The sequence below is a fragment of the Cydia pomonella genome, chromosome 1 (genome assembly GCF_033807575.1).
Source record: "Cydia pomonella isolate Wapato2018A chromosome 1, ilCydPomo1, whole genome shotgun sequence".
Lineage (NCBI taxonomy): Eukaryota > Metazoa > Arthropoda > Insecta > Lepidoptera > Tortricidae > Cydia > Cydia pomonella.
In genome coordinates this window covers 785192-812575 of record NC_084703.1, presented here as the reverse complement: position 1 = coordinate 812575, position 27384 = coordinate 785192, and the positions used below count along the sequence as shown (strand labels likewise).

At 40.0% G+C, this 27384-nt stretch overlaps 1 protein-coding gene and 1 long non-coding RNA gene across 2 annotated transcripts in view; one reads left to right on the top strand and one right to left on the bottom strand.

Moving 5' to 3' along the window:
• The window catches only part of LOC133534629 (type II inositol 3,4-bisphosphate 4-phosphatase), a 43732-nt gene extending 24045 nt beyond the window's left edge, over window positions 1-19687 (top strand). Inside the window, exons 8-19 of the mRNA XM_061873870.1 lie at window positions 1188-1381; window positions 3076-3188; window positions 3343-3584; window positions 4950-5046; window positions 8601-8730; window positions 9675-9847; window positions 10307-10515; window positions 10907-11000; window positions 11352-11550; window positions 16498-16620; window positions 17640-17775; window positions 18568-19687. Coding sequence (XP_061729854.1) covers window positions 1188-1381; window positions 3076-3188; window positions 3343-3584; window positions 4950-5046; window positions 8601-8730; window positions 9675-9847; window positions 10307-10515; window positions 10907-11000; window positions 11352-11550; window positions 16498-16620; window positions 17640-17775; window positions 18568-18700 — 1843 coding nt within the window. The 3' untranslated portion in view covers window positions 18701-19687. The remainder of the gene's footprint in view (window positions 1-1187; window positions 1382-3075; window positions 3189-3342; window positions 3585-4949; window positions 5047-8600; window positions 8731-9674; window positions 9848-10306; window positions 10516-10906; window positions 11001-11351; window positions 11551-16497; window positions 16621-17639; window positions 17776-18567) is intronic.
• Window positions 1-27384, bottom strand: part of LOC133526474 (uncharacterized) — a 172682-nt gene that overhangs the window by 105908 nt on the left and 39390 nt on the right. The gene's annotated exons all lie outside the window — the stretch shown is intronic.

Here is a 27384-nt window from a genome sequence, read left to right as displayed (position 1 = left end):
TATAGGCTGATGAGACCCATGGTTTACCCACTAAAACCCCTCCGTGCCGCTATAGGGCGAGGTCCCAAGGACGCCGAAGTACCCTTCCGCACTCGACTCGTAGGGAATAGATCACCCCTCCACCTCCGCCCGCGCAGGGACCTTTGTATAGGCGGCAGACGACCCCGAGCCTGCCGCCCACAGGTACCCTTGTGGGGGTAATCGGCAAAATACACTTTATTCACCTTTATACGTCATTGTCAAACGATTGGTTAAAATATAAAATGCGAAGGGAAATAATACTACGCGGAACTAACGCGTTTGTAACTCCGAAGGTGAAGGTCGAGCTTCTCGACTGTATTTTTCTAAATATTAAAAATAAAGTTTAGCTTCGTGATCGATGGCGTCCGCTAGCTGGCGCGGTTGCACGGAGCGGGTGAGCGAATTAACGAAAAATATTACGAGCAACGCTGACTTTTAAAAACCTGTATCCACTAATAAAAACGCAAACAGCCAATTAATATAGCCGCGGGTCGCGTCTACACGACCCGGTCAGCATCATTTCAAGCTATAGGATAGAGTCGTGTAAGACCGACGTGTATGATCGTGCGAATACTGCTTAATAAAATCAAAGACTATATAACTTTTATATTTTATTAAGGATCTCATGCGTGCAAATACAGCTTATATTGCACAATTATATTGAATGAGCGAAAGGTACTGAAGGCAGAATAGTTGTGTCTTTAACATTTAAAAAATAATTAAAGAGGGAAATTGTCTTTGACGTTTTTGATGTGAAGGTTCGATTTCAGTGCTGGTTGATGTTTAATTTATGATTATTTTACCTGATTTCCTCGCATGTTTGGAGGAAAGCACTATATATGCCTCGGCAGGAACAGCAATTCGTGGATTTGTCTACTCATACTCATACTCATACTCATACTCATTTATTCATAAAGTTAATTTACATGTCAAAATAAAACTAGATTAAAGTTAAAACTAACTTAAAATTAAAATTACATTAAAAATTAAAACAAAGCCTATTTACATTTAAAATTAAGATCAGAAATTAGACTCAGTATCAAAATATACATAAAAATAAAAATAAAATTAACAATGCAATCTACTTTGTCGAAATCGAAACTCATCCACGAATTGCCCTTTCCCGGCCTCGGCGATAATGTACTATTAATTTAATTTCTCCCCAGGCTAGTCCAACAAGCCAAAGACGTGAACAGCACCAAGGCCGCCATAGATTCCGCCACGGCCAACAAGATACAAGCCGAGTACGACAACGTAGTGGCCATCAGGGCGCTGCGGGACGACATAGCGGCCGACGCCGCGCGCGTGTGCACGTGCGTGCAGGCGGGGCGGGGGGACGAAGCCACGGCGTCACTTGAGGGTAAGACATAAGTTAACCTCGTAAGGCCCAAGGTCCTACCTATAGGACTTATTCAGTTCGATGAAATTTAAATCATATTCAATTAGGACAGAGTTGCATTTGTTTTGTTTCGTGCAATTTTCAAACAAAATAAAATCTACTGTATTCCGTGCACTATAGGTTCAAATTCCAGTGGCAAATTTTGGATTTTTCATTTCTATGGCTGGGCCTTAAGAGGTTAAAATAGTACATTTTGCAACGACGTTAAGTGAAATTTTGTCAAAGTCAAAGTCAAAATATTCTTTATTCAAATAGGCCTAGCAACAAGCACTTTTAAATCGTCAAATTTTACAAATATCATCTTAATCTAAATATCAGAGCAATTTATTGATGCAGTTATTATTGTTCTAAAAAAAACATTGAACTATTATAGATATGGTAAACTTAATAATAAGAATTTCACAAAAAGATCGTCAAACATCAAAATTGTATAAAAATACTAGTCTAGAACCTTTCTAGAATAAAATCTAAATGTCAAAAAATACGGTATATATATACATTGAATTATCAATTTCATCATTAATAACATAACAATAAATAATTCATTCTTTACAATCACACTTAATCCCACGGTGTTTCATCATTCATGTAGTCTTGTGTGCTATAATAGGCTTTAGAGATAAGCTTATTAGGGTGGTAATTGTGGCTTTTTGATTATTAGGGTGGTAATTTGTAGGGAATTAAAGACCCGAGTCTGCAATATTCTTATCCCCGGAGTTACACATGATGTTTTTCAACATTTTGGTTTAAATATTTTTTAAATGTTGTCACGTTGGTAGTCTGTGTTTTGAAAATAGTTTATACCGCATCAGTGCAGCCATTCACATATAAAAAATAAAAAAACCGCATACACTTCGTTTGGTACCCGGAGCTACCATGATCATTTTAGAGGTGTGCAATGTAGGAACCTCTAGCCACCAGAATCAAGTGAGTGGGTATTTGTTTTTTTTTTTTTATACTAGGTTTACCGATCTTTCGGATTTTGTATTTTTTTTTGTTTGATAAGGTTTGCTTTCTAGTTGTTCCCATCGTCATCAAATTAGAATCTGATGAGTGATTAGATAAAATAATATTTATTGTCCAAACTCTTTCCCTTTGAACGCCACGCGTATCGCACGCGGCGTGTAATCGTGAACCTTGTCGGTACGCATGAAGGTTGATATTGGGCTGTAGCCGCGCGCGTCATATGACGTCTTTGGCGGTCAAAAGGTTAAAAAGTATAACACGTAATGACGGGGTATCTTGGCGAAGTCGAGGGAACTCAAAAACTTGTTCTCGGAAAGCAAATTTTTTTTTTAATGGAAGTGCTGGTTAAGAGTGTAAAATAAAAGATAGCATTTGAAACAGTTTTGAAGTCGGTATTTTTACTGAATAATAGTGTACCGTCAAGTGTAAAAATATGGGTGTACACATCTTACTCAAAAATATGTCCCATACCATCTTATTCCAGTGTAATAAAAGCGTAGTACCATATTTATGAGACTTTTCTTTCGATACATATTTTTGCGATTGACTGTAAGTAATAAAATAATAATAATTCAGCCTATATACGTCCCACTGCTGGACCCAGGCCTCCTCATACGCGAGAGGGCTTGGGCTAAAGTCCCCACGCTTTAATGTAAGTAATACAAATTTAAATATATAAATGCTTACAGATATAAAGAGCAAAGTGAAAAGAATGATCTCGCTCTGGGACCCAAACGCTATAGAGGAATCTCTCTCAGTCATCGGGTGGCCACAAAAAATCAGCAACGAGTCCGAAATACAGGTAAAATCTCAAACTTCATATTAGGCTAACCCTGTCTGACGCAAGTGGCTTTAAAATTTATACTTATTTGATTTTAATTAATTAATAGTAATAATAAATTAAGCATCTAGTAAAATAGCACTTTATACCAACTGAATCATAAATGACATTTCAGACAACCTGCACAATAAAGCGGCTGATCGAGCAGCTCAGCTCCTCCGACACGCACAGCTCCGACTGCGACACGCTGTCCTCCTGCTCCTCCTCCAAGGACCCCTCCCCCACCACCGACCCCCCTCCGCTCTCCTCGAGCGCCCCGAACATCAACAAGAACCTCGAGTTCCACAACGATTACTTCGAGAGTGAACGGAAACTGTTCAACCATTCATTCCGTTCCGTTCGTTCGCAAACGCCGAGGTAATCTGTCTAGCTTGTAACTTCAGGTCAATGTGGGGAACACAGTCAGATAACATTTTAAACTTCAGGTCAATGTGGGGAACACCGTCAGATAACATTTTAAACTTCAGGTCAATGTGGGGAACACCGTCAGATAACATTTTAAACTTCAGGTCAATGTGGGTAACACCGTCAGATAACATTTTAAACTTCAGGTCAATGTGGGGAACACCGTCAGATAACATTTTATACTTCAGGTCAATGTGGGGAACACCGTCAGATAACATTTTAAACTTCAGGTCAATGTGGGGAACACCGTCAGATAACATTTTAAACTTCAGGTCAATGTGGGGAACACCGTCAGATAACATTTTAAACTTCAGGTCCATGTGGGGAACACCGTCAGATAAAATTTTAAACTTCAGGTCAATGTGGGGACCCCGTCAGATAACATTTTTAACTTCAGGTCAATGTGGGGAACACCGTCAGATAACATTTTAAAGCGGAAAAATCTTGGGTGACTTGAACTCACGGCCACTGAATCGGGAGGCCGTAAAAGTGTTACACTTCTTAAATCGCGGAGTTCCAAGTCATAGTAGTAAAGAGAATTCGAAATAGAGGTGGATTGTCAAAGAAATCTTTGTAGCTACGTAAATATACTGCCATCTATCGACACATGTTTTAAACTTTTAGAACGCCATTTGATTTTGATCCATAGTATTTCAGTGATATGTGTTAAATTTGCTTAATATCGGAAAGTTTTCTAGATAAAAAATAATTTAGATAACATTTTTGGTTGGGAAGACCGTTACAAGGCAGTACGTAACTCTCGTATATGTATACCTATGTACCTTGTAGACGGTCTTTTCCCCACATTGTCCTTATTATTTATATTTATTTGTTAATAGGCCGGTCCACACAGAGCGAGCAAACGCGCGCGCCGCTTCGGCCGAGGCACGTCTACACTCGCTGTTTTGTGCGCGAGGAAATTGCCTCGCGCGTATTCACGCTGTGTCGACCCTATTCACTTGCCTGTTCACTCATATTTTACTTTTTATCTATTTTTTTTTCTGTTTAAGTGAAATGTTAAATCTCCTTCGAGAAAACCGGTTTGGCCTAGTGGGTAGTGACCCTGCCTACGAAGCTGATGCTCCCGGGTTCAAATCCTGGTAAGGGCATTTATTCGTGTGATGAGCATGGATATTTGTTCCTGAGTCATGGGTGTTTTCTATGTATTTAAGTATTTATAAATATTTATATATTATATATATCGTTGTCTAAGTACCCTCAACACAAGCCTTATTGAGCTTACTGTGGGACTTAGTCAATTTGTGTAATAATGTCCTATAATATTTATTATTTATTAGAAAATTAATTTCGCCACAGGTTGAACGAGCAATGCCGCTCGCTGGACGCTAAGAATGAGTTTGGGAGCGTCGAACTTCCTTATAAGTGCTTGGACTTGAGCACGGGGAAAAAGACGGTGAGTTGAGTACTAAATAGCTGTTCTAATGCTGTACGCTATGTTTTGAGCGTATATCTAATATTTACGCACTAAAGCCTATATTAACAAATGAGTTCCTCAACTATTTCGAGATTGAACGGAAACTGGAGCCGGGTACGTCCTTAAACTACGTCCAAAAAAGGTATGGGCATTGTGAATGTCATCTCGCCTTGTGTGGTAGGGCACAGCACAGCGGATGTCATTCCAGATCTAGAGCAGAGCCCAACTGGGGAAGTACCTCCACCTTACAGAAAACAGCAGCCAAATAAAACTAGACCCTACTCATAGTGTTGTGTTCCTGCCGGTGAATAACGTTGCCAGAGGTCAACGAGGGTGCGGAGTGTTAGGGTCCGCAAAGCGTAACACCTCTGGAGTTGCAGGCGTACATAGGCTACGGAGACTGCTTACCATCAGGCGGGCCGCATGCTTGTTTACCGACGTAGTATAAAAAAAAACTGTTCCATTCGTTTTGCTCAGTTCGTTCGAAAACGCCAAAATTGAATGAGCAATGTCGGTCGCTGGATGCAAAGAATGAGTCGAGCTTTCTTATAGTGCTTCGATTCGTGTACGAGGAAGAAGATTTAAGTTTTTTTTATTTCTATAAGATTGTTTTCTATCCTGTATAGATCTTTTTTTTTCTATTGGGCACTGAGAGCAGCTACCAGGTCCTGTGCTGCTACCCCGAAACGGTGTTAGAAGATATTGTCTAACATTTTAAGTAGGTTTTTGATGTAACATTTTTTCTATTTTGCGTATGAATATTGGGTTAAATAAGTTGGTGTTGGGTACAATATTTGTTTCTCCAGGATTCTACCTTGACATGTGTATATTGGCATATTTTTTATTTATTTATTGATATTTAGGACAACAACAGCCGTAAATAAAAGGTATACATATGAGTGGTTACATAACAAATGGCCATTATTCATTAATTTCGCCACATGCGTGGTAGGACCCAATCTTTTGTACCCAAATATGATATCAGAATTATACCGATGTCGCAATGGTGTAATCAAAACTTTATTCCCTTGTGGCTCCATGAGAAGGCAATGCAATGAATAAAAGTGCACGTGTAGCCTCAGCGAATTTTTTGTATTTTTTAAACCGTCGCCAGGCGAATTTTGATGATGTTATCTTTGCGAATAAAATGTGTATAGATTATATTTGCTAATAGACTGAGTTGTCAGTCACAGTGTAATATAGTTACATCGAGCTGGTATGATGATGAAGATGGATGATGGCTAGAGAAACTTAGTAGGTAATAAACGATGATAACAACTTCCAAAAGTTATCAATTCATCAAGATATTGCGTATGGTTTGAAATAATATTTTTAGAGATTACTACTTAAGAAGCGATATTCATATACAAGGTGCCCGTGAGCATTGCGAGACGTTTTAACTAAGCATTCCTGGTAATATGTAGAAACTAAAATGTCATATAAAATTTTCTGGATTAGGCCTAGTTTCAGAGATAATTGAATGTTTTTCGAAATCATTTTTTCGCCATAAGTCAGTACAAAACACATTTTTGACTGCGGTATTGCCACTTTGAGGTCGAAAAATTAAAACAATATATTCGAGAGGCTACCCCCAAATAAAAAAAACTTTTTAGTTAATTTTACGTTATGTGTTTATCAATAAAAATTACGTTTTATGTACCGGAGGGTAAAAAAAAAGGAAAAAAAAAACATTTTTTTTTGTCGAATTTCACAAAAAGTCATATAATATTTTTTGCTTCTGTTGCCATCAGGAATGCACCGTTAAAATCTCTCGCAATGCTCACGGGCACCTTGTATAAGCCCGAGGTATGAAAACTTTATGTTTCGTGCGCAAGTTATCAATGCATACCCTTGCAACGGCTGCATGGAACTTTATTTATTAAACGCCAACAAATAACAACTGTCAATACAATACAATACTCTTTATTGCACACCTGACCTAATTTAATGTAATAATTTGCGTTACCTAATTTAATATAAAATTTTGAGTTTTGATCTTAAATTTTTCAATGTATTTCATAATATATTGTTCGTAAGAATCGTAAAAGTAATCTCCAGTCGTGCGTCGTATCTGACACACACACACACACATGTTTTATTTCTCCGCAGTTGGTACCATTGTCATCAGTGTCAGTACGTACCTGCCTTAGCGAATTTTGCAAAACGACATTATGGAAAGAAGATTTTTTTTGAAGTGAAAACTTCTTTAGCGGCGCTGTGCACTTTCTTGTGATGGGGAAAAAAGTTAAACTCGCGACAGGTCACGTGACCGACAGATTCGTCAGATTGAAAATTCGTAAGACGGACACGTGACCTGATCGAAAAACTCCATGATGGTGAAATTATGGATGGAAGTTGATTTTTCTGAGAGATAAACTTTTTAATGTTAAATAATTGTAACAGTTCTGAAGTGTTAAATTTTTAGTGTAATATAAATTGTCATATTTGTGTACGATAGCGCAATAAATGAATATTATATTTTACCACATAAATGATAGTACTTTTATACTGATAATTAAAGCAATTCGTGCAAAATTATTCCGTAACCATTCCAAAATATCAAAAATGCTCAACGTTAATATTCAAGTTTTCACTAATGCCGGTACTCCCGGAGTGCAACCCGTTGTTTTTTTTGTGTAGCCCATTGCATAAATGTTCATTTGGTATGTATATAAGTTAAAATTTGTCAGGATGAAATGATCGACGAAGTCTTTTAAAGGATTTGCACGTTATTTAGGCATTTTAATAAGGGTTTCAAAGGTCATTCGGAAAACCGCAAATAGGTGTACTGCTTGATTGTAAACAGATGACCAAGTCGTTTCAAAATCGATATCTGTAAATTAATCTAATGGACGCTCGATATAGGCACCGTGCGCGTTGGAGGGTCTGCCATATTGTGGCCTGAATCGGAACCTTAAACATGTACATTTAAACGTCAAATGTTTTCTTGTGTATAGTGGGTTCTGCCATCTTGTGGGCTACATCGGAACAAAAAACATCACATTTACGCCTCGCGCAAAAATCTGAGGGCTCCTGTGCTGCCTCCTACAGTTCATGCACGCTCCCTATTGGTCTGGTCTGTCATTACCTTTTAGTTCGTGTAGCTACCGTTGGCGCTTGCTGCGTATGCAGCTGTAATGTTCAGCCAAGGTATGGTTGGACCAGACCGATACAGTGTTATTAGTTTATCTTAATTTAGTCGTTATCTTTTATCTATTTTTCAATTTGTTCACTCTAAATTATTATTTGTCTTTTTCCTTCTTGTCTGTTACATTTCGTGATTTTTCTCACTTGATGGTCTCATCGGAAGATCAGCGCTGGAAGCCACCAGCAACATGCTGAGATGAGGCCATTTCGTGGCACTTTATACTTTTTTTGTTTTTCTTATATTATGTAATATGTGTCTTGTTTGTGTTTACGAATAAAAATTATTCTATTTTATATAGCATTTTGCGAGTTTGTTGCTGATGTTAACGTCCTCTTTCTTACACACTGCGATGGTTGTCCTTATAAATGTGTTTATGTGGTTTCAGAGTTCTCAAAGCCAAATAGACCCTGCCGTGAAAGAAACCAACCTGTCTTGTCTGAAACACTTGACCATCGAACTGCAAGAAGCATTGGAAGCCTATAGCTCTACAGCTGTAGACGCGGCGCAATCGAAAGGTACGTATCTTTGTATATATGATATACACAGTGTAACTTGAGGAAATCGAAAGATTTTAACAGTATTATTGATCACATTTAGAGACTAAAATGTCATGTAAATTTTTCTGGACTTAGCCTAGTTTCAGAGTTAATACCAACAAAAAAACATCTTCTTATTATGACTTAGTGCAAAACGCCTTATTGATGACGATGATGCCATTATGGGGCGTAGTCTAAATATCCTTATTGATAAGTGGGTGAATCAACTTTTTTTGTTTTGTTATCCTGTCCCGTTGTCCAAGGGACAACAGTGGCACAGTTTGTTTGAAGAGACGTTGTATACCGTTCTATTAACAAGCTTAGTAGGGGGCCCAATATGGACATTGGTTATAACGACCACAAAAACGCAAGTTTGATACATTTAAGTACCATAAAAACAGTATTTCAATGAAATTTTGTCCCCTGGACAACTAATCGTAACCATGGCAACGAGTGACGTTAAAAAGTTGATTCTCCCAAATGTCAAAAAGTGACAAGTATCCTTTGCAAAAACTAGGTTTTAGAAAAAAAATCGTCAAAAATCATTTTTACTGCCAGTTTTACCATAACATTAACTTTAATGTACAAATACATTAAAAAATTTGAACAAAAAAAACCAAAAAGAATGTTTTTTTTGCGATATTTACTTAAACTCATATAACATTTCTTCCTTCTTTTGCCCTCAGAAGGGCGTGGTTAAAATCTTTCGTTTCCCTCGTGTTACACCGTGTATATCATACGTAAATATATGTTAGGGGGTAACGGTGAATGTAACCTGGAGAAGCCTTTAGGATAACTGATGCTCTTTACATTCATTACAAACATTACGAATATAAAAAATAACCAATTAATTTAAAGTGATATTAGAGTCCTACTGCGGATTAGCGTAACGTACTTTTATAAGCCGTTTCATTTTTTTACAGCCTCCCTGGAGCTTTTAGAAACGCACGCCGCCCGCCTCCTAACGAGCGCGCGCGCATTAGTGTCCCGCGCGAACGTCGCGCACGCGGCATTGCGTCTACGCTGCGAGCCCGCGCAGTGGACGCGCGATCACGCGCAGTTGCAGGCTAGAAGAGACAAGTGCTTCAGCCAGGCGGTCAGTGCTTGGACACTCATTTTTGAGTTTTTTGATTTTGGTGGGCGGAATGTTCTGTTAAAATGACTTTTTTCGGTTTTAAGTTGGTTTTGGTGGGCGGAATGTTTGGATAAAAATTATTTACTTCGCGCACGTCGCGCTTGTTTTGGTTCACTTTTTTGATTGGCTGTGTTAATACGTACTTATAATATGGACAATTACTCTATATTTTTATGACAATTTTTACAGATTGCCTTCTGTATTTTTTAAAGTATAGTTAGCATTAAAAGCCGTTAAATCATAAATCATCAAGAATTATTAGTTGAGACGTACGAACTTAAGAGCTCTTTCTATACCTAATTCGATCATCTTAAGAAAATTTAACTACTTTTACAAAAAATGACATTTTCGATTATAAATTGTTATTTTTTTGTTACATAAATAAGTCCTACTTAGTCTCTTAAAGATTTACTCTTACAGCTAACAACAGTAACCACGGGCCTAGTATCATGGCTATGCGGGGCGAATGCGCACATCGCCTCGCTGCTCTCGTCGGGGCTGGGCCCGCTGTGCGGGTTCGAGGGGCTACTTAGTCTGTACGCGGCCGAGCGCGCCATGTGGGGCGACATGGCCGTCGCGGTCGAGGATTTACACACTGTGCAGTTTACGTTGACTAAGAGTGACCATAAGTAAGTTGCAGTCATCTATTGTATTCTTTATAATACATTTTTTTTTCATGCGAGTTCTACTAGTTAGTTTAGAAAAAACCGGTTACGTGTGGCGTATAAAAAAAAACATACATGCTCTTAATACCTGGAAATTTGACAAGGTATTTATTTGGTTAAACTGTTTCGAAAGGCTAGTTTAAACGCTATAGAGAGATTTAAGTCACTCCTGACAACAGTGAAATATTCAATGTAAGGTTGGGAAACAAAACTAAAGTCAGAAAGCCGTAAAACGCATTTAGAATTTCGTTTTTTAGAGTTAGATTCTCACTCACGCTGCGAGTTAATATACATATAGTTTATATTGTCTTCTAATAGCATAATTATAATGTTATGATATTTTTTTCTGTTGTAGCAATGTCACACCTCACGTATCGGGGACGCGGGGCTCCCTGATCGTGCACATACCCATCTCAGACTCTTTATATGCCAAATTTACTAACAAAGAGGTAAGATATCCAAGATTTATCCATTACGTTACCGAAAATAATCGTGTCTGTATTTAGTTATTTGTTTTTATAATTCACAGTGTAAAGTTTTTTGTATTTACACATAATACATTTCGCCAAAACTGAAAAAATGTCGTATCTCACAATGCTACTCAAAGTTGAAACGCAGTCTGTATGCATCACATACATAGTTACCTCATTTTTCTTTTGATTGACAGACCAAGATACAAGTTTAGTTTTCAAAGTAGTCACGTACTCTAACAATTGGATTACTCCAAACTGAATTAATCTCAAATTTATTGATCATTTAACAGTGGCATCTAGGTTAAAAAAAAAACTTTATTGTTCTAGCATCTAACCTTCACATTAACCGCCGTATTCTTCAACATCGGTGTAAACGAGAAGGCCACCCTGGCCGAGGCGCTCGGCGAGACCACGCCGCAGTACCACTCCAACTGCGACAACTACGATCGCCTGCACAAGTATTATCTCAAGTTCTGCAAGGTGTGCCCGCAGGATCACACGGCTAGAGGTAAGCATACGCATATTAGTGGGCGGAATGTTCAGCTTTGAGTGATATCGAGTGAACGAGAAGGCCATGCAGGCTGAGGCGCTCGGTGAGACCACGCCGCAGTACCACTCCAACTGCGACAACTACGATCGCCTGCACAAGTATTATCTCAAGTTCTGCAAGGTGTGCCCGCAGGATCACACGGCTAGAGGTAAGCATACGCATATTAGTGGGCGGAATGTTCAGCTTTGAGTGATATCGAGTGAACGAGAAGGCCATGCAGGCTGAGGCGCTCGGTGAGACCACGCCGCAGTACCACTCCAACTGCGACAACTACGATCGCCTGCACAAGTATTATCTCAAGTTCTGCAAGGTGTGCCCGCAGGATCACACGGCTAGAGGTAAGCATACGCATATTAGTGGGCGGAATGTTCAGCTTTGAGTGATATCGAGTGAACGAGAAGGCCATGCAGGCTGAGGCGCTCGGTGAGACCACGCCGCAGTACCACTCCAACTGCGACAACTACGATCGCCTGCACAAGTATTATCTCAAGTTCTGCAAGGTGTGCCCGCAGGATCACACGGCTAGAGGTAAGCATACGCATATTAGTGGGCGGAATGTTCAGCTTTGAGTGATATCGAGTGAACGAGAAGGCCATGCAGGCTGAGGCGCTCGGTGAGACCACGCCGCAGTACCACTCCAACTGCGACAACTACGATCGCCTGCACAAGTATTATCTCAAGTTCTGCAAGGTGTGCCCGCAGGATCACACGGCTAGAGGTAAGCATACGCATATTAGTGGGCGGAATGTTCAGCTTTGAGTGATATCGAGTGAACGAAAAGGCCATGCAGGCTGAGGCGCTCGGTGAGACCACGCCGCAGTACCACTCCAACTGCGACAACTACGATCGCCTGCACAAGTATTATCTCAAGTTCTGCAAGGTGTGCCCGCAGGATCACACGGCTAGAGGTAAGCATACGCATATTAGTGGGCGGAATGTTCAGCTTTGAGTGATATCGAGTGAACGAGAAGGCCATGCAGGCTGAGGCGCTCGGTGAGACCACGCCGCAGTACCACTCCAACTGCGACAACTACGATCGCCTGCACAAGTATTATCTCAAGTTCTGCAAGGTGTGCCCGCAGGATCACACGGCTAGAGGTAAGCATACGCATATTAGTGGGCGGAATGTTCAGCTTTGAGTGATATCGAGTGAACGAGAAGGCCATGCAGGCTGAGGCGCTCGGTGAGACCACGCCGCAGTACCACTCCAACTGCGACAACTACGATCGCCTGCACAAGTATTATCTCAAGTTCTGCAAGGTGTGCCCGCAGGATCACACGGCTAGAGGTAAGCATACGCATATTAGTGGGCGGAATGTTCAGCTTTGAGTGATATCGAGTGAACGAAAAGGCCATGCAGGCTGAGGCGCTCGGTGAGACCACGCCGCAGTACCACTCCAACTGCGACAACTACGATCGCCTGCACAAGTATTATCTCAAGTTCTGCAAGGTGTGCCCGCAGGATCACACGGCTAGAGGTAAGCATACGCATATTAGTGGGCGGAATGTTCAGCTTTGAGTGATATCGAGTGAACGAGAAGGCCATGCAGGCTGAGGCGCTCGGTGAGACCACGCCGCAGTACCACTCCAACTGCGACAACTACGATCGCCTGCACAAGTATTATCTCAAGTTCTGCAAGGTGTGCCCGCAGGATCACACGGCTAGAGGTAAGCATACGCATATTAGTGGGCGGAATGTTCAGCTTTGAGTGATATCGAGTGAACGAGAAGGCCATGCAGGCTGAGGCGCTCGGTGAGACCACGCCGCAGTACCACTCCAACTGCGACAACTACGATCGCCTGCACAAGTATTATCTCAAGTTCTGCAAGGTGTGCCCGCAGGATCACACGGCTAGAGGTAAGCATACGCATATTAGTGGGCGGAATGTTCAGCTTTGAGTGATATCGAGTGAACGAGAAGGCCATGCAGGCTGAGGCGCTCGGTGAGACCACGCCGCAGTACCACTCCAACTGCGACAACTACGATCGCCTGCACAAGTATTATCTCAAGTTCTGCAAGGTGTGCCCGCAGGATCACACGGCTAGAGGTAAGCATACGCATATTAGTGGGCGGAATGTTCAGCTTTGAGTGATATCGAGTGAACGAGAAGGCCATGCAGGCTGAGGCGCTCGGTGAGACCACGCCGCAGTACCACTCCAACTGCGACAACTACGATCGCCTGCACAAGTATTATCTCAAGTTCTGCAAGGTGTGCCCGCAGGATCACACGGCTAGAGGTAAGCATACGCATATTAGTGGGCGGAATGTTCAGCTTTGAGTGATATCGAGTGAACGAGAAGGCCATGCAGGCTGAGGCGCTCGGTGAGACCACGCCGCAGTACCACTCCAACTGCGACAACTACGATCGCCTGCACAAGTATTATCTCAAGTTCTGCAAGGTGTGCCCGCAGGATCACACGGCTAGAGGTAAGCATACGCATATTAGTGGGCGGAATGTTCAGCTTTGAGTGATATCGAGTGAACGAGAAAGGCCATGCAGGCTGAGGCGCTCGGTGAGACCACGCCGCAGTACCACTCCAACTGCGACAACTACGATCGCCTGCACAAGTATTATCTCAAGTTCTGCAAGGTGTGCCCGCAGGATCACACGGCTAGAGGTAAGCATACGCATATTAGTGGGCGGAATGTTCAGCTTTGAGTGATATCGAGTGAACGAGAAGGCCATGCAGGCTGAGGCGCTCGGTGAGACCACGCCGCAGTACCACTCCAACTGCGACAACTACGATCGCCTGCACAAGTATTATCTCAAGTTCTGCAAGGTGTGCCCGCAGGATCACACGGCTAGAGGTAAGCATACGCATATTAGTGGGCGGAATGTTCAGCTTTGAGTGATATCGAGTGAACGAGAAGGCCATGCAGGCTGAGGCGCTCGGTGAGACCACGCCGCAGTACCACTCCAACTGCGACAACTACGATCGCCTGCACAAGTATTATCTCAAGTTCTGCAAGGTGTGCCCGCAGGATCACACGGCTAGAGGTAAGCATACGCATATTAGTGGGCGGAATGTTCAGCTTTGAGTGATATCGAGTGAACGAGAAGGCCATGCAGGCTGAGGCGCTCGGTGAGACCACGCCGCAGTACCACTCCAACTGCGACAACTACGATCGCCTGCACAAGTATTATCTCAAGTTCTGCAAGGTGTGCCCGCAGGATCACACGGCTAGAGGTAAGCATACGCATATTAGTGGGCGGAATGTTCAGCTTTGAGTGATATCGAGTGAACGAGAAGGCCATGCAGGCTGAGGCGCTCGGTGAGACCACGCCGCAGTACCACTCCAACTGCGACAACTACGATCGCCTGCACAAGTATTATCTCAAGTTCTGCAAGGTGTGCCCGCAGGATCACACGGCTAGAGGTAAGCATACGCATATTAGTGGGCGGAATGTTCAGCTTTGAGTGATATCGAGTGAACGAGAAGGCCATGCAGGCTGAGGCGCTCGGTGAGACCACGCCGCAGTACCACTCCAACTGCGACAACTACGATCGCCTGCACAAGTATTATCTCAAGTTCTGCAAGGTGTGCCCGCAGGATCACACGGCTAGAGGTAAGCATACGCATATTAGTGGGCGGAATGTTCAGCTTTGAGTGATATCGAGTGAACGAGAAGGCCATGCAGGCTGAGGCGCTCGGTGAGACCACGCCGCAGTACCACTCCAACTGCGACAACTACGATCGCCTGCACAAGTATTATCTCAAGTTCTGCAAGGTGTGCCCGCAGGATCACACGGCTAGAGGTAAGCATACACATATTAGTGGGCGGAATGTTCAGCTTTGAGTGATATCGAGTGAACGAGAAGGCCATGCAGGCTGAGGCGCTCGGTGAGACCACGCCGCAGTACCACTCCAACTGCGACAACTACGATCGCCTGCACAAGTATTATCTCAAGTTCTGCAAGGTGTGCCCGCAGGATCACACGGCTAGAGGTAAGCATACGCATATTAGTGGGCGGAATGTTCAGCTTTGAGTGATATCGAGTGAACGAGAAGGCCATGCAGGCTGAGGCGCTCGGTGAGACCACGCCGCAGTACCACTCCAACTGCGACAACTACGATCGCCTGCACAAGTATTATCTCAAGTTCTGCAAGGTGTGCCCGCAGGATCACACGGCTAGAGGTAAGCATACGCATATTAGTGGGCGGAATGTTCAGCTTTGAGTGATATCGAGTGAACGAGAAGGCCATGCAGGCTGAGGCGCTCGGTGAGACCACGCCGCAGTACCACTCCAACTGCGACAACTACGATCGCCTGCACAAGTATTATCTCAAGTTCTGCAAGGTGTGCCCGCAGGATCACACGGCTAGAGGTAAGCATACGCATATTAGTGGGCGGAATGTTCAGCTTTGAGTGATATCGAGTGAACGAGAAGGCCACGCTGGGCGAAATCACGCCGCAGTACCACTCCAACTGCGACTACTATAATCGCCTGCATAAGTAGTATCTCAAGTACAGTAAGGCCAGCAATTTGCCTGCACCTACATATACGTATTTCGGTGGGCGGAATGTTAGATGTGGGGGCCTACCGCGAAAATCGAAATTCGCAAATTGCGGGGATCTTTCTCTTTTACTCTCACTAAGACGTAATTAGAGTAACAAAGAAAAATGCCCGCAATTGACGAACTTCGATTTTCGCGGTTGTAGCCCTGGTATTACTACTACAACGCACAGACACACTTTAAGAAAACTCTGCAGATAAAGGTAGATAGAGATGGACCTGTTTATTTGAGATACAAGTATATTTTGGTGGGCGGAATGTTTATAAAATTTTGAGTTCAAAAATATGCTTTACAAAATTATGCAAGATGAAAAAGATGAATCAGAGATGAGCGTTGTTTTTTTAGGATAATCTATAAAAGTTCAGTATAATATGGAATACGGACTAATAAAAACTATTTCGCAGCGTCATCTCGAACGAAACCGCTGGAAGAAGTGATGGAGAACCTCAGGATAGCGGTGCACAAGAAGGTGCCGAAAAACGTCGAGGTGCTTCATCTAGCTGGGCTAGCCATTAGGCTTATGAACGGTGAGTGACATTTGAATTTTATCATATGAGATGGATTATCAACTGTGTAGAATAAAATATGCGAAAAAAATACGAAGTAGCGACACGGTGTGGTGTCATATTTTATGTCACACATAAGCAATAGGGTTGTTTCCATCTACAAATCTTAGGGCAGAATTGTATCCCAATAAATTCTTTTGGATTATAAGAACATGTTAAACTACTTTTAGGGGACCTGTAATGACCATATTTTTGTAAATATTGAATTTAAAATATCTTTTGGCACACGTTACGTGACCAAACTCGAAACGTCTTTGAAGATTCTGATGACGTCACAACTCTCGGATTGACACTGTTGACAGTTAGGCGATAAACAACAAATGACAAATGTCAGTTGACAGTTCGTATCTTCTACGTGTGTATGTAGTTATGTGTCAAACCGTAAACTGTGACGTCACGCAGTTTTCAAAGAGCGTTTTGGGCGCGAAAGCATCTGTCAAAATATATTTTGTTAATTTAACATATTTAAAGCCGTTTGTAGTATAAAAGTTGAATTTTAGGGCAACTTTTAGTTAATATAGAACGTAATACAAGCGTTTCAAAAAATTGGAAACAACCTTATTATACAATATACTCGTATGTACAGTCAGCGTCAAATACGTCGTAGCAGTCAAAGTAGCCAAATAGTTCGGTACACCATATATTTAGTATGGTGTACCGAACTATTTGGCCACTTTGACTGCTACGAAGTATTTGACGCTGACTGTACACCAAATAAAGAATAAAAATACAAACAAATATGTCACCCATATTCATTGTATATAGGGAGCGTGCATGAACTGTAGGAGGCAGCACAGGAGCCGTCAGATTTTTGGCGCGAGGCGTAAATGTGATGTTTTTTGTTCCGATGTAGCCCACAAGATGGCAGCACCTAGTCGTCGATGACAGCACCGTCAAGTCGATCATGACACTCCTACACTCTGCATTTGCTAAGTGTGCCTTGGACTGCCTTTATCTGACGAACTTCATCTTTTGCCCAGGTATCCGATTCACGTCGTGCAAAAGCGCCAAAGACCGCACAGGCATGTCGGTCACCCTCGAGCAATGCTCCATCCTCGCCTCCGAATATCATCTCGCCGACACCGAGATGAGGAAAGCTCTCGCCATCATGAGAAGGTAGGCACAGTCAATTTTATAAACTCACTCAAATATATGTCTCATACTTCGTAATTCGCCGACATAACATATGGGACATATTGTTGAGTAAGAAGTGTGCACACATATTTATACACTTGTCTTTATTGTGAACTTATAACCGCATTATAAAGCGTACTTATACGAAGAGCGTGTGGTCACTACACAAGTGCAATTTTAATTATAAAATGCTACGTGAATTGCAATCCATTATACTACTACTCCATTAAACAATACAATACAAATTTTGACGACCAGTTTGGCCTAGTGGGTAGTGACCCTGCCTACGAAGCTGATGGTCCCGGGTTCAAATCCTGGTAAGGGCATTTATTTGTGTGATGAGCATGAATATCTGTTCCTGAGTCATGGATGTTTTCTATGTATTTAAGTATTTATAAATATTTATATATTATATATATCGTTGTCTAAGTACCCTCAACACAAGCCTTATTGAGCTTACTGTGGCACTTAGTCAATTTGTGTAATAATGTCCTATAATATTTATTTATTTATTATTATTTATTTACAAATACTCTTTATTGCACACCTGAATACAGAAACTAATACAAATAATACAACACATTAAGAATAGGTAAACAACAGGCGGTCTTATCGCTAAAAAGCGATCTCTTATTATGTAGGTATTTAATTTAAATTTAATATAGGGATATAAGTACAGGTCGTAAATTAAATAATATTTCGATTTATATGAAAATACATTAACAATCTAAATAGTGTTATACAACTTTATGCAAAGATTCATTAAAATTTCAGCGAGGGCTGCCGCCGAGAGAACACGTTCAAGAACATCGGCGTGAGGAAATACGCTTTCACGAAGAAGCAGGTAGCAGCCCTACCCGAGGACTATAGGCCTCCACCTGGCACCTTCAGTTCTTCGCAAACTTAAGTACTTACCTCTTCTTAGATCGAGACTGAAACATCCCCTCATAAGGGGCGAAGCCCCTTTCTAAGTGGGCTTACTGACTTACGGAGAAGCATGTAGCGGCATTACCAAAGGACTACAGGCCTCTCCTTGGCACATTCAGCTCTTCGTAAACTTAAGAACTTACATCTTAGATCGAGACTGAAACATCCCCTCTTGAGGGGCGAAGTCCCCTTCTAACTGGTTTTACGGTAAAGCAAGAAGCGGCTCTACCCGAGGACTATAGACCTCCCTTTGGCACCTTTAACTCTTCACAAAATTAAGTATTTTTGACAAAAACTTCAACCTGACTACCCTCTCATAGGAAACAAAGCTCATTCGGAAGGGGCAAAGCCCCATGTTACGTGGGCAATACATATTTAAACCACCTAGAGCAGTGGAGGTATCTCTAAAGGTGGGCAAGTACTTGCCCTTACAAATATAGGGTAAAAGCATTGACTCCTTTACTCTCTTTAACCGTTGTCCCCCCGTTTTTTATGTCTTAACTAGCCCTATCAAAGGGGAAGTACACATTTGTAGGGCATTGCCCTCTTTACAGTGTTTTAGGCGTCTGAAAGGTAGAAAATTGCACCATTGTAGAGAGAGACATCTATGTGGAGGGGCGTAGTCCCATTCACAAGGGGCATTGCCCCCTTTACAGTGTTTTAGGCATCTAAAAGGTAGAAAACTGCACCCTTGTAGAGAGACACATCTATGTGGAGGGGCGTAGTCCACTTTAAAAGGGGCATTGCCCCGTACCGACACTTTCATATCCACTTCAAAAATCTATTGGAGTTTTTAATATTATATCTGTTATCATCTTTTTTAGTTTAATTTAACTAACAGTGTATACTGTTAATCGTACTTAAAAGCATGAATGACTGTACATGTCAAGTAGCATTACCTTTAAAATAATAGGGATCAATAGTTTTATTTAAATAGGTCTTATGAAGTAGGTATTTACCTCGCAGACCGCAAGTTTTTATATATTTTTACTTGGTAAGAAATAAGGCTATGTGCATTTAGTATTATCTAGATCGTAGACTTGTACAGATTTATTGATTAATACTAGAGACGAGTGAGTTCGTCTCTTATAATACTGTAATTATATTCTAGAAATAAGTGTATATTATAATGCGTCACTAGTGGTTGTGACAATACCCTCGTCAGGGGTACACGTATATTTATTTTATAACGGGACTCGTACGTAGTCCTATAATATGTACACTTATTATATCTTATTGTAGTCAAATATGATTGTACAGTGAGCTGCGAAATTGCGCGGAGAAATTGTGAATGAATTCATTGATAAAGTCGCCATGCATTTTTACGGCTGATGGTACATAGGTGAATCCACCGGTCAATCGACTAAGGTAAGGTAATAATCGACGACGGAATTGGATAACTTCAAAATCGGGGATATTATATTATATCGTACTAAACTTGAAGGACTTTTGATGCCTTGGTAAGCGTACGCTAGTAACGCTGCCGTCATATAGCGGCCGTAATATTACGGACGCAAAAATAATGTTCCTTCGATCACCGCCCGAAACGGCGCCATTTTGTTTACATAGGCAACGTTATCGTGACGTCACTCAACCGCTGTATTACGGCCGCTATATGACGGCACCGGTGTCCTAGGAAACCAGAGCTTAACTGTTGCTGAAGTATGACGTCCTTCTGGTTTTATAGATATTTGCCGTATTCGAAATTACCCCGCTTTCGAAATTACCTCAAAGCACCTTTTTACTTTATTTTTGTCTATCGGAAATAAATAATAGGTTCGAATTGGATGTAGTATATAGTAGTAGAAAATATAGTCATATCGATTGTAAATAATGTAGTAGGTACTAGTAAATAATTTGAGGTAGGTCCTGAAGTATTGCAAAGAGAGAAATAATAAAAACCAGTTTTTTACAGTGTAAAATAGGCAGAAACGATTTTTTTCTTCCAACTATGACAACCGTTTGTGCCAAATAATCTGGTATTAAATTAAAGTTTGTATACAAACTATTCCATGTGCCATAATTTTGTTACTGTACATTTTACGCATAATTTATAATACGCGAAACGAAAAGTCATTTTTTTATCGAAGTTAGAAATCTCACTTAAATTTAAATTGTTTTGTAATCTTGGTAGGTCTACTAAAACGGTGTAAAAAACTCAAACTAATCATCGCTTAAGCACAATATTGCTGCCATATTAAACCGTGATTGGTTTGAATAGAAAGTATCCGACCCAAGTTTCGGTTTCGGCAGACTTCAGCATAATAATCATATTTCGGCCATAAAACTAAAGCATTGTGCTTTCGGATCGCGTTCGGCTATTTTCTAGGATGATAAGTGAATTCTATTTAGTATTTCTTTAGCATTAGCGTGGTCTGACCCATGGCCGGTTTTATACCGCTTGCACAAATTGTAGGTGTTTCATTGCGCATATATAAGTCGAAAATGAAAGGGTATTTTTTTGCAACGATTTTAATACTTCTATAAAAGTTTCAGTTTCGGCCGAAACTGAGTCAAGACCGAACCTTAGATTTCGGTGAAAGATCCGGTTTCAGTCGGGCACTATTGAGAAGTCGTTTTAGAGTGTACGTCGTGTACCAGGAATACCGGGATTAACGGAACATCCATAACAAACAATTCTCTCGCGTCGAGTGATGGTGTTAGGCCTTCCTTTAAGTCTTATTTGGTTGGGCTTAACCTTTTTCCAGGCATAGTACGATTTATCGACCACATACGCGCCATTAGAATTTCAACTTTAGCATTCCGATTTAAGGTTCAAATTAGATTACACTTTCAGGCAATGTTACTTGTCTTCAAATGAATCAAAGCTGGATTATTTGGAATATATTTGGATTTTTTGGGAAAACCTTGTAGATTGGTGCGGCCTGGAAAAAAAACGAAGAAATATGTTTTTTACCGTATTTGTATTACTTTAACCTTTTGTTACTTTTCTAAATAAATTAAGACGAAAGTGTAGGACCCGCGCGAAATTGCCTTTTTTTACAATCGTAGTCCTCATTTTCCTTTCTAAATATTAACGTTATTGAAAATATTTTGACACAATTTGTTGTATATCAACTACAGCTATGCACGTTTGATTTTTTTCTAATGTTCAACTATTATTAAAGTTAGAAGCATTTAAAAACTTGTATGAAATATGTTTTTCGCACCAAATTTTTACAATAATCAAAAAATCTAGAAAAGTCTAACGTGGGGGCAAAGTTAATATACATCAAATTATGTTAAAATATTTTCCATAATGGCAATATCCAGAGAGGAAAATGGGGACTACGTTTGTATGGAGAAGCGGAAGTTCCCTTTCCTCTTAATGTGCTAAACTTTCAAAAAAAATGTCTACAAATATTTTACGTGATAGCTACTTCATATAAAAAAATGTGACAGACGGACGGACGGACAGAGTCGCACCACAGGATTCCTTTTGTGCCTGCTTAGTACGAAACCCTAAAAAATTAACTGTTATAGAAACCGTCACTCGACGCGAGTTATATAGTATACCATATGTAAAGTGCAGACTTATGTTAACCTCTCGTGGCATGCTCTTGTTACCTAGCTGACGGCAGCGCCACCTCGTGTTCATTATTTTTAGTCGAGAGTGTACATTGCGATCAAAATCTAGAGTTCTTCCATCTTAGATGCCAAGCACAAGCGTGTATATAACTATGTTAGGTACATATTTACTAAATATATCATAAGATGTGTACATATAAATTTTTGGGGTAATCTGCATAATAAATGTATAATAATATATCAATTATATTTGTAAGGTAACAATGGAAGCCAATGTAGAATAAAACTTTGATAAACTTATTTGAAAAAAATACGTAGGTAGTAATGTTGGGAAGACCGCCATATAAAATATATCTATTTCACAAAAGATCGATATAAGGCAAGTCTCCTATCTGTATAACGGAGTTTTCAGAAACGAATGTCCCCAATCAGCGTGACTTGTTAAGAAAAGTTAATCGCTGTCAGTTTTATGACGAGAATTAAGCATTAAATTTCAATAAAACTTGATATTGGCGTTCATTTCATAAACTATAAGCAATATTGCAGTGTAAAAAAGGCAAAAAGTTGATTACCATAAAGATTTCATGCTTTCGATGAACAGTGATTAATTTTCCTTAACTACTGACGCTAATTGGGTGCACTATTTTCTGATAACTCCCGTATGTACGTCGCTCGGACACAGACAGAAAGGAAGAGGCTTGTGGACGGTCTTCACCTTTAGACGGTCTTATCCACGCCGACATTATTTTTCGAGTTAAACTATTTTGTGATCTCTTTTTAAATTCTTCTTCTATTTCTAAATCTTTAAGTTCTATTTTTAAATTCATAAATTAGTCTATTTTTTGTAGTACTTTGACATTGGCTTCACTTTGTGAGTGTAAATATGTTATCGTAGTTTTGTAAGCAAATATTATACTTAGAACTAGTTTATTAAATTTCTTGTAGTATTGGACGACCGGGAATGAAATTAACATCCTTTAGGTACTTAATTAGTATATTTTATTAACATATATAATAATATTAATTTTCCTTGGTAAATTTATTTAATTATAATGATAGTTTATGTAATGTTATGTATATGTTCGTTTAAGTAATTTGTTATAAAGTAAAAAATTATCAATTTATTTATCGTTGTGTTTTGTACTTAGGGTCAAGGAATTTAATTTCTGTACCATTTTATACCTTGTCACAGTGAGAATAGATTTAGATTTAGGTATGGTCGCGTCTGAAAATATTGATACGGACAAAGTGGCAAAAATATGTATACACTACCCTAATATAGGGAGCGTGCATGAACTGTAGGAGGCAGCACAGGAGCCGTCAGATTTTTGGCGCGAGGCGTAAATGTGATGTTTTTTGTTCCGATGTAGCCCACAAGATGCCAGAACATACTATGCACAAGAAAACACGTGACGTGTAAATGTACATGTTTATGGTTCCGATTCAGGCCACAAGATGGCAGACCCTCCAACGCGCACGGTCCCTATATGGGCCATAAAGTCGTGTATACATATTTTTGGCACTTCGATCGTGTCGATGTTTTCAGACGTGACTGTACCTAGCGACTTTAATGTTGATCGTCATCGTGACAAAGTACGAAATGGTGCTGAAATTATTTGACTGTATGCACAAACGTTATAATTAGTAAAACTTTAATTTGATAAAACAATTTATAAGAGGTTGCTGATTATCTATCTGCATAATCAATTAAGTAAAAAGTATTTTTTATAGCTTACTTAACCTTTTGAACGCCACGCCTATCGCAAGCGGCGCGTAATCGTGAACCTTGTGGGTACGCGTGAAGGTTGATATTGGGCTGTAGCCGCGCGCGTCATATGACGTCTTTGGCGGTCAAAAGGTTTAGGATTAGGTTTATAAAATTGCATCATTCAGATGAATGAACCGGTTCGCAATTAACTTAATACCCATCACCATGTAATGGGCATTTTCATTTTATCTTGTACGGTCGCGGAAATTGATTCTTTAGCAACTTGCGGTTCAAGTAAATTTGGCTGTACATACTTATGGTAAGAGCTGTCCATTGTAACGTGACACGTTAACTGCTAAAGAATCAATTTCCTCGACTGTACACTGAAGCGCGATTAAAGTGTTGTATTAAGTAGTAACTTTTGACCGTCTTCGACAAAATGGTCGGTCGTTAATGTGAAAATGCCCTAATATATAACCAGGGCCCGTACACATTATGCCGTTGCTTGACGCAAAAAAGACGTATTTTACACACAGGGAGTTGTTTTATAACATAACAAATTGAGAAAACTAATCTGTTCACGCGTAGAAAAATTTACGCTTTGAAAATAAAAAAGATGTATTATTTAATAAACAACCTATTATTCAGTTCAGTGACAATAAGATGAAGGTCAGGTAGACATTCTGTACTGATTGTCAAGGTTAACTATAGTCTGTTCTTTTATTCCGTAGACTAAAATGACAACCACAAATGTCAAACGCAGAAATAATGTGACCAGCTTAAAACAAATAGTGCTGATCTTTGATTTCGGTTTGTGAATAACCGATAAATATTAAATTAATTTTAGATCCAAAATAAACAATTAATTAATCCACTCACTACATGATAGGAAGTAAATAATAAATAAAATTAATTAATCCACTCACTACATGATAGGAAGTAAATAATAAATAAAATCTACTCACTGCTAATCCACTCAAACATTTAAAAATTGCATTATGAGCTCTGAGGTGACTGTTAATCTTACAATAAAATCGCTTTTAAATATTAGAAATATTGTGTTTAGACCTGGATACAAACTTTTTAAATGCCTCAAAATGGTGTTACATGCCTATATAAGTAACTCCCAATAGTTTATTTTCCGTTAGTACCGGTTGCAGCACATCACTATTTATAAGACGTAAAAAACCAGCAACACATGAATTGTCATTTTTGTCTACGGGATAAAAAAATAGACTATAAAGATGACAAATGATGAATTATTACAAAAATACTACTCGGATCATCCTCTATGTAGCGTGACGTATTTTTTTCTGTCCACGGCAACATGACATGACATGTACGGGCCCTGGGCGGCTACCGGGAAAATCGTAATTCGTCAATTGCGGGCATTTTTCTCTGTCACTCTAATTACGTCTTAGTGAGAGTAAAAGAGAAAGATTCGCGGTAGGCCCCCTGATAATGGCAGTGTCAAGGTCAGCAACCTCTGTTAAGCGCGTGCCTGGTCGGCCCGTTCTAGAAGCCGCCCTGTATGGCCGCGTCCGCGGGCGCGTCCATACAGGGACTATACAACCTACTCGCCCAAAACCTGCTACATTAGTGTTATTTAACTTATTTATTGTCTTTAAAGGTGGGTCGGAAAATATACAGTTACACTAAATTCAACATTGAAACATTTACAACAAGTCAATACAATATTTCACTCATTGACATACAGGGTGACCTTAGCCATTGGACAAACCCTGAAATCCCACGTAGGGTTACTTCTCAGGAATGCTCTGACGATAATATTTTTTTAATTAGAACAAAAGATAAAAAAAATCGAACAAAAGTTATTAGCAATAATCGACCACAAAAAGAAACATACTGTGTTAATCTTTGGCAGTGTTTTTGACAATTTGTTTGAAATATTTGAGTGTCATAAATAAAAAAGATAATCAAAAAGGTTGAAGAAGGTTCCATACTATTCTTTGAGGATATTACCTTAGGAGCTACTAACACATACAGGCTGCTCCAAAGTAAAAAATGGTAATTTGCTAATTTCTTCGAAACCGCTACACCGGTTGTTATGATGCTTTGTACACTGGTTCTAAATACCATAATGCATATGTACATTTCGGCTTTGTCCAATGGCTAGGGACACACTGTATATATAAAGGCCTTACAGCCAGGGTCAGTACAGCGTCACGCACACGAATTCGAGCCAATCGTGCAGTCTAACGCCACAACGCGATTGGTTGTTGAGTTCGCGTCACGCGCGCGATTGGTCGAAACTAGTTGCGGTAGACTTTGTGAGTGACACCACTGAACTAGCACCAATCTTAGTGCCCGTAAGGCCCGTCTTATGATATATGACAATGATTTCACTAGACACTCAATATTTCGACGCAGTTATATATAAAACAAAAGGTTAAGTCTAGTGAAACTAATTGTGAATTATTCAAACGTGTTAATAGGTACAGTCGCCATCAGATATATCGGACCGGCGGAGATGCTCACAAATATCTGAACACGCTTCTTTTGTTAAGGCGTTAGAGTGCGTGTTCGGATATTTTTGAGCACCACGGCCGCTTCGATATATCTGATGGCGACTGTACAATATTTACAGCGACATCATAATTACTTGAAAAATATACAGCATCATTTATAAATACTACATTATAACATTTATAACAGATATTTGTATTGTGTATGTTATAGCGACATCGTCATAATCTTTAGGTAGTGCCCGGTAAGATGGCGCCACATTTTAATATATAACAAATTGAACACACATCGGTGAAAGAATAAGGATCAAAGTCAAATGGCGTTCTAAAAAATTTAATTATGTGCCGAAAGATGGCAGTAAATTTAGTTAACTACAAAATTGACTTCGACAATACGCCTCTATACTCAATTCTCTTTGGTATTATGAATACAATAAGGACATACCTGTATATTTTTCCGATTCACCCTTCAAGGCGCATAGTTTATATGAGTCTCCCAATTTATTTGACAGACGTTGATAAAACTTAAAATTGTTACTGATGTTGATAAGCCGCCTTAAAAAATGACTTACTTTTTCGTGATTTTTAGCACAAAAGGTATACGTAAAAATCGCTCAGCTGTTTTTTAGTGAAACAGTGACTGTATTTTAGTGAAACAGTGACTGAATTTTACTAAAACAGTGACAGGTTTTTAGTGAAACAGTGACTGTATTTTAGTGATACAGTGACTGTATTTTAGTGAGACAGTGTCTGCATTTTAGTGAAACAGTGACTGTATTTTAGTGATACAGTGACTGTATTTTAGTGAGACAGTGTCTGCATTTTAGTGAAACAGTGACTGTATTTTAGTGAAACTGACTGTATTTTAGTGAAACTGACTGTATTTTAGTGAAACATTGACTGTATTTTAGTGAAACAGTGACTGTATTTTAGTGGATCAGT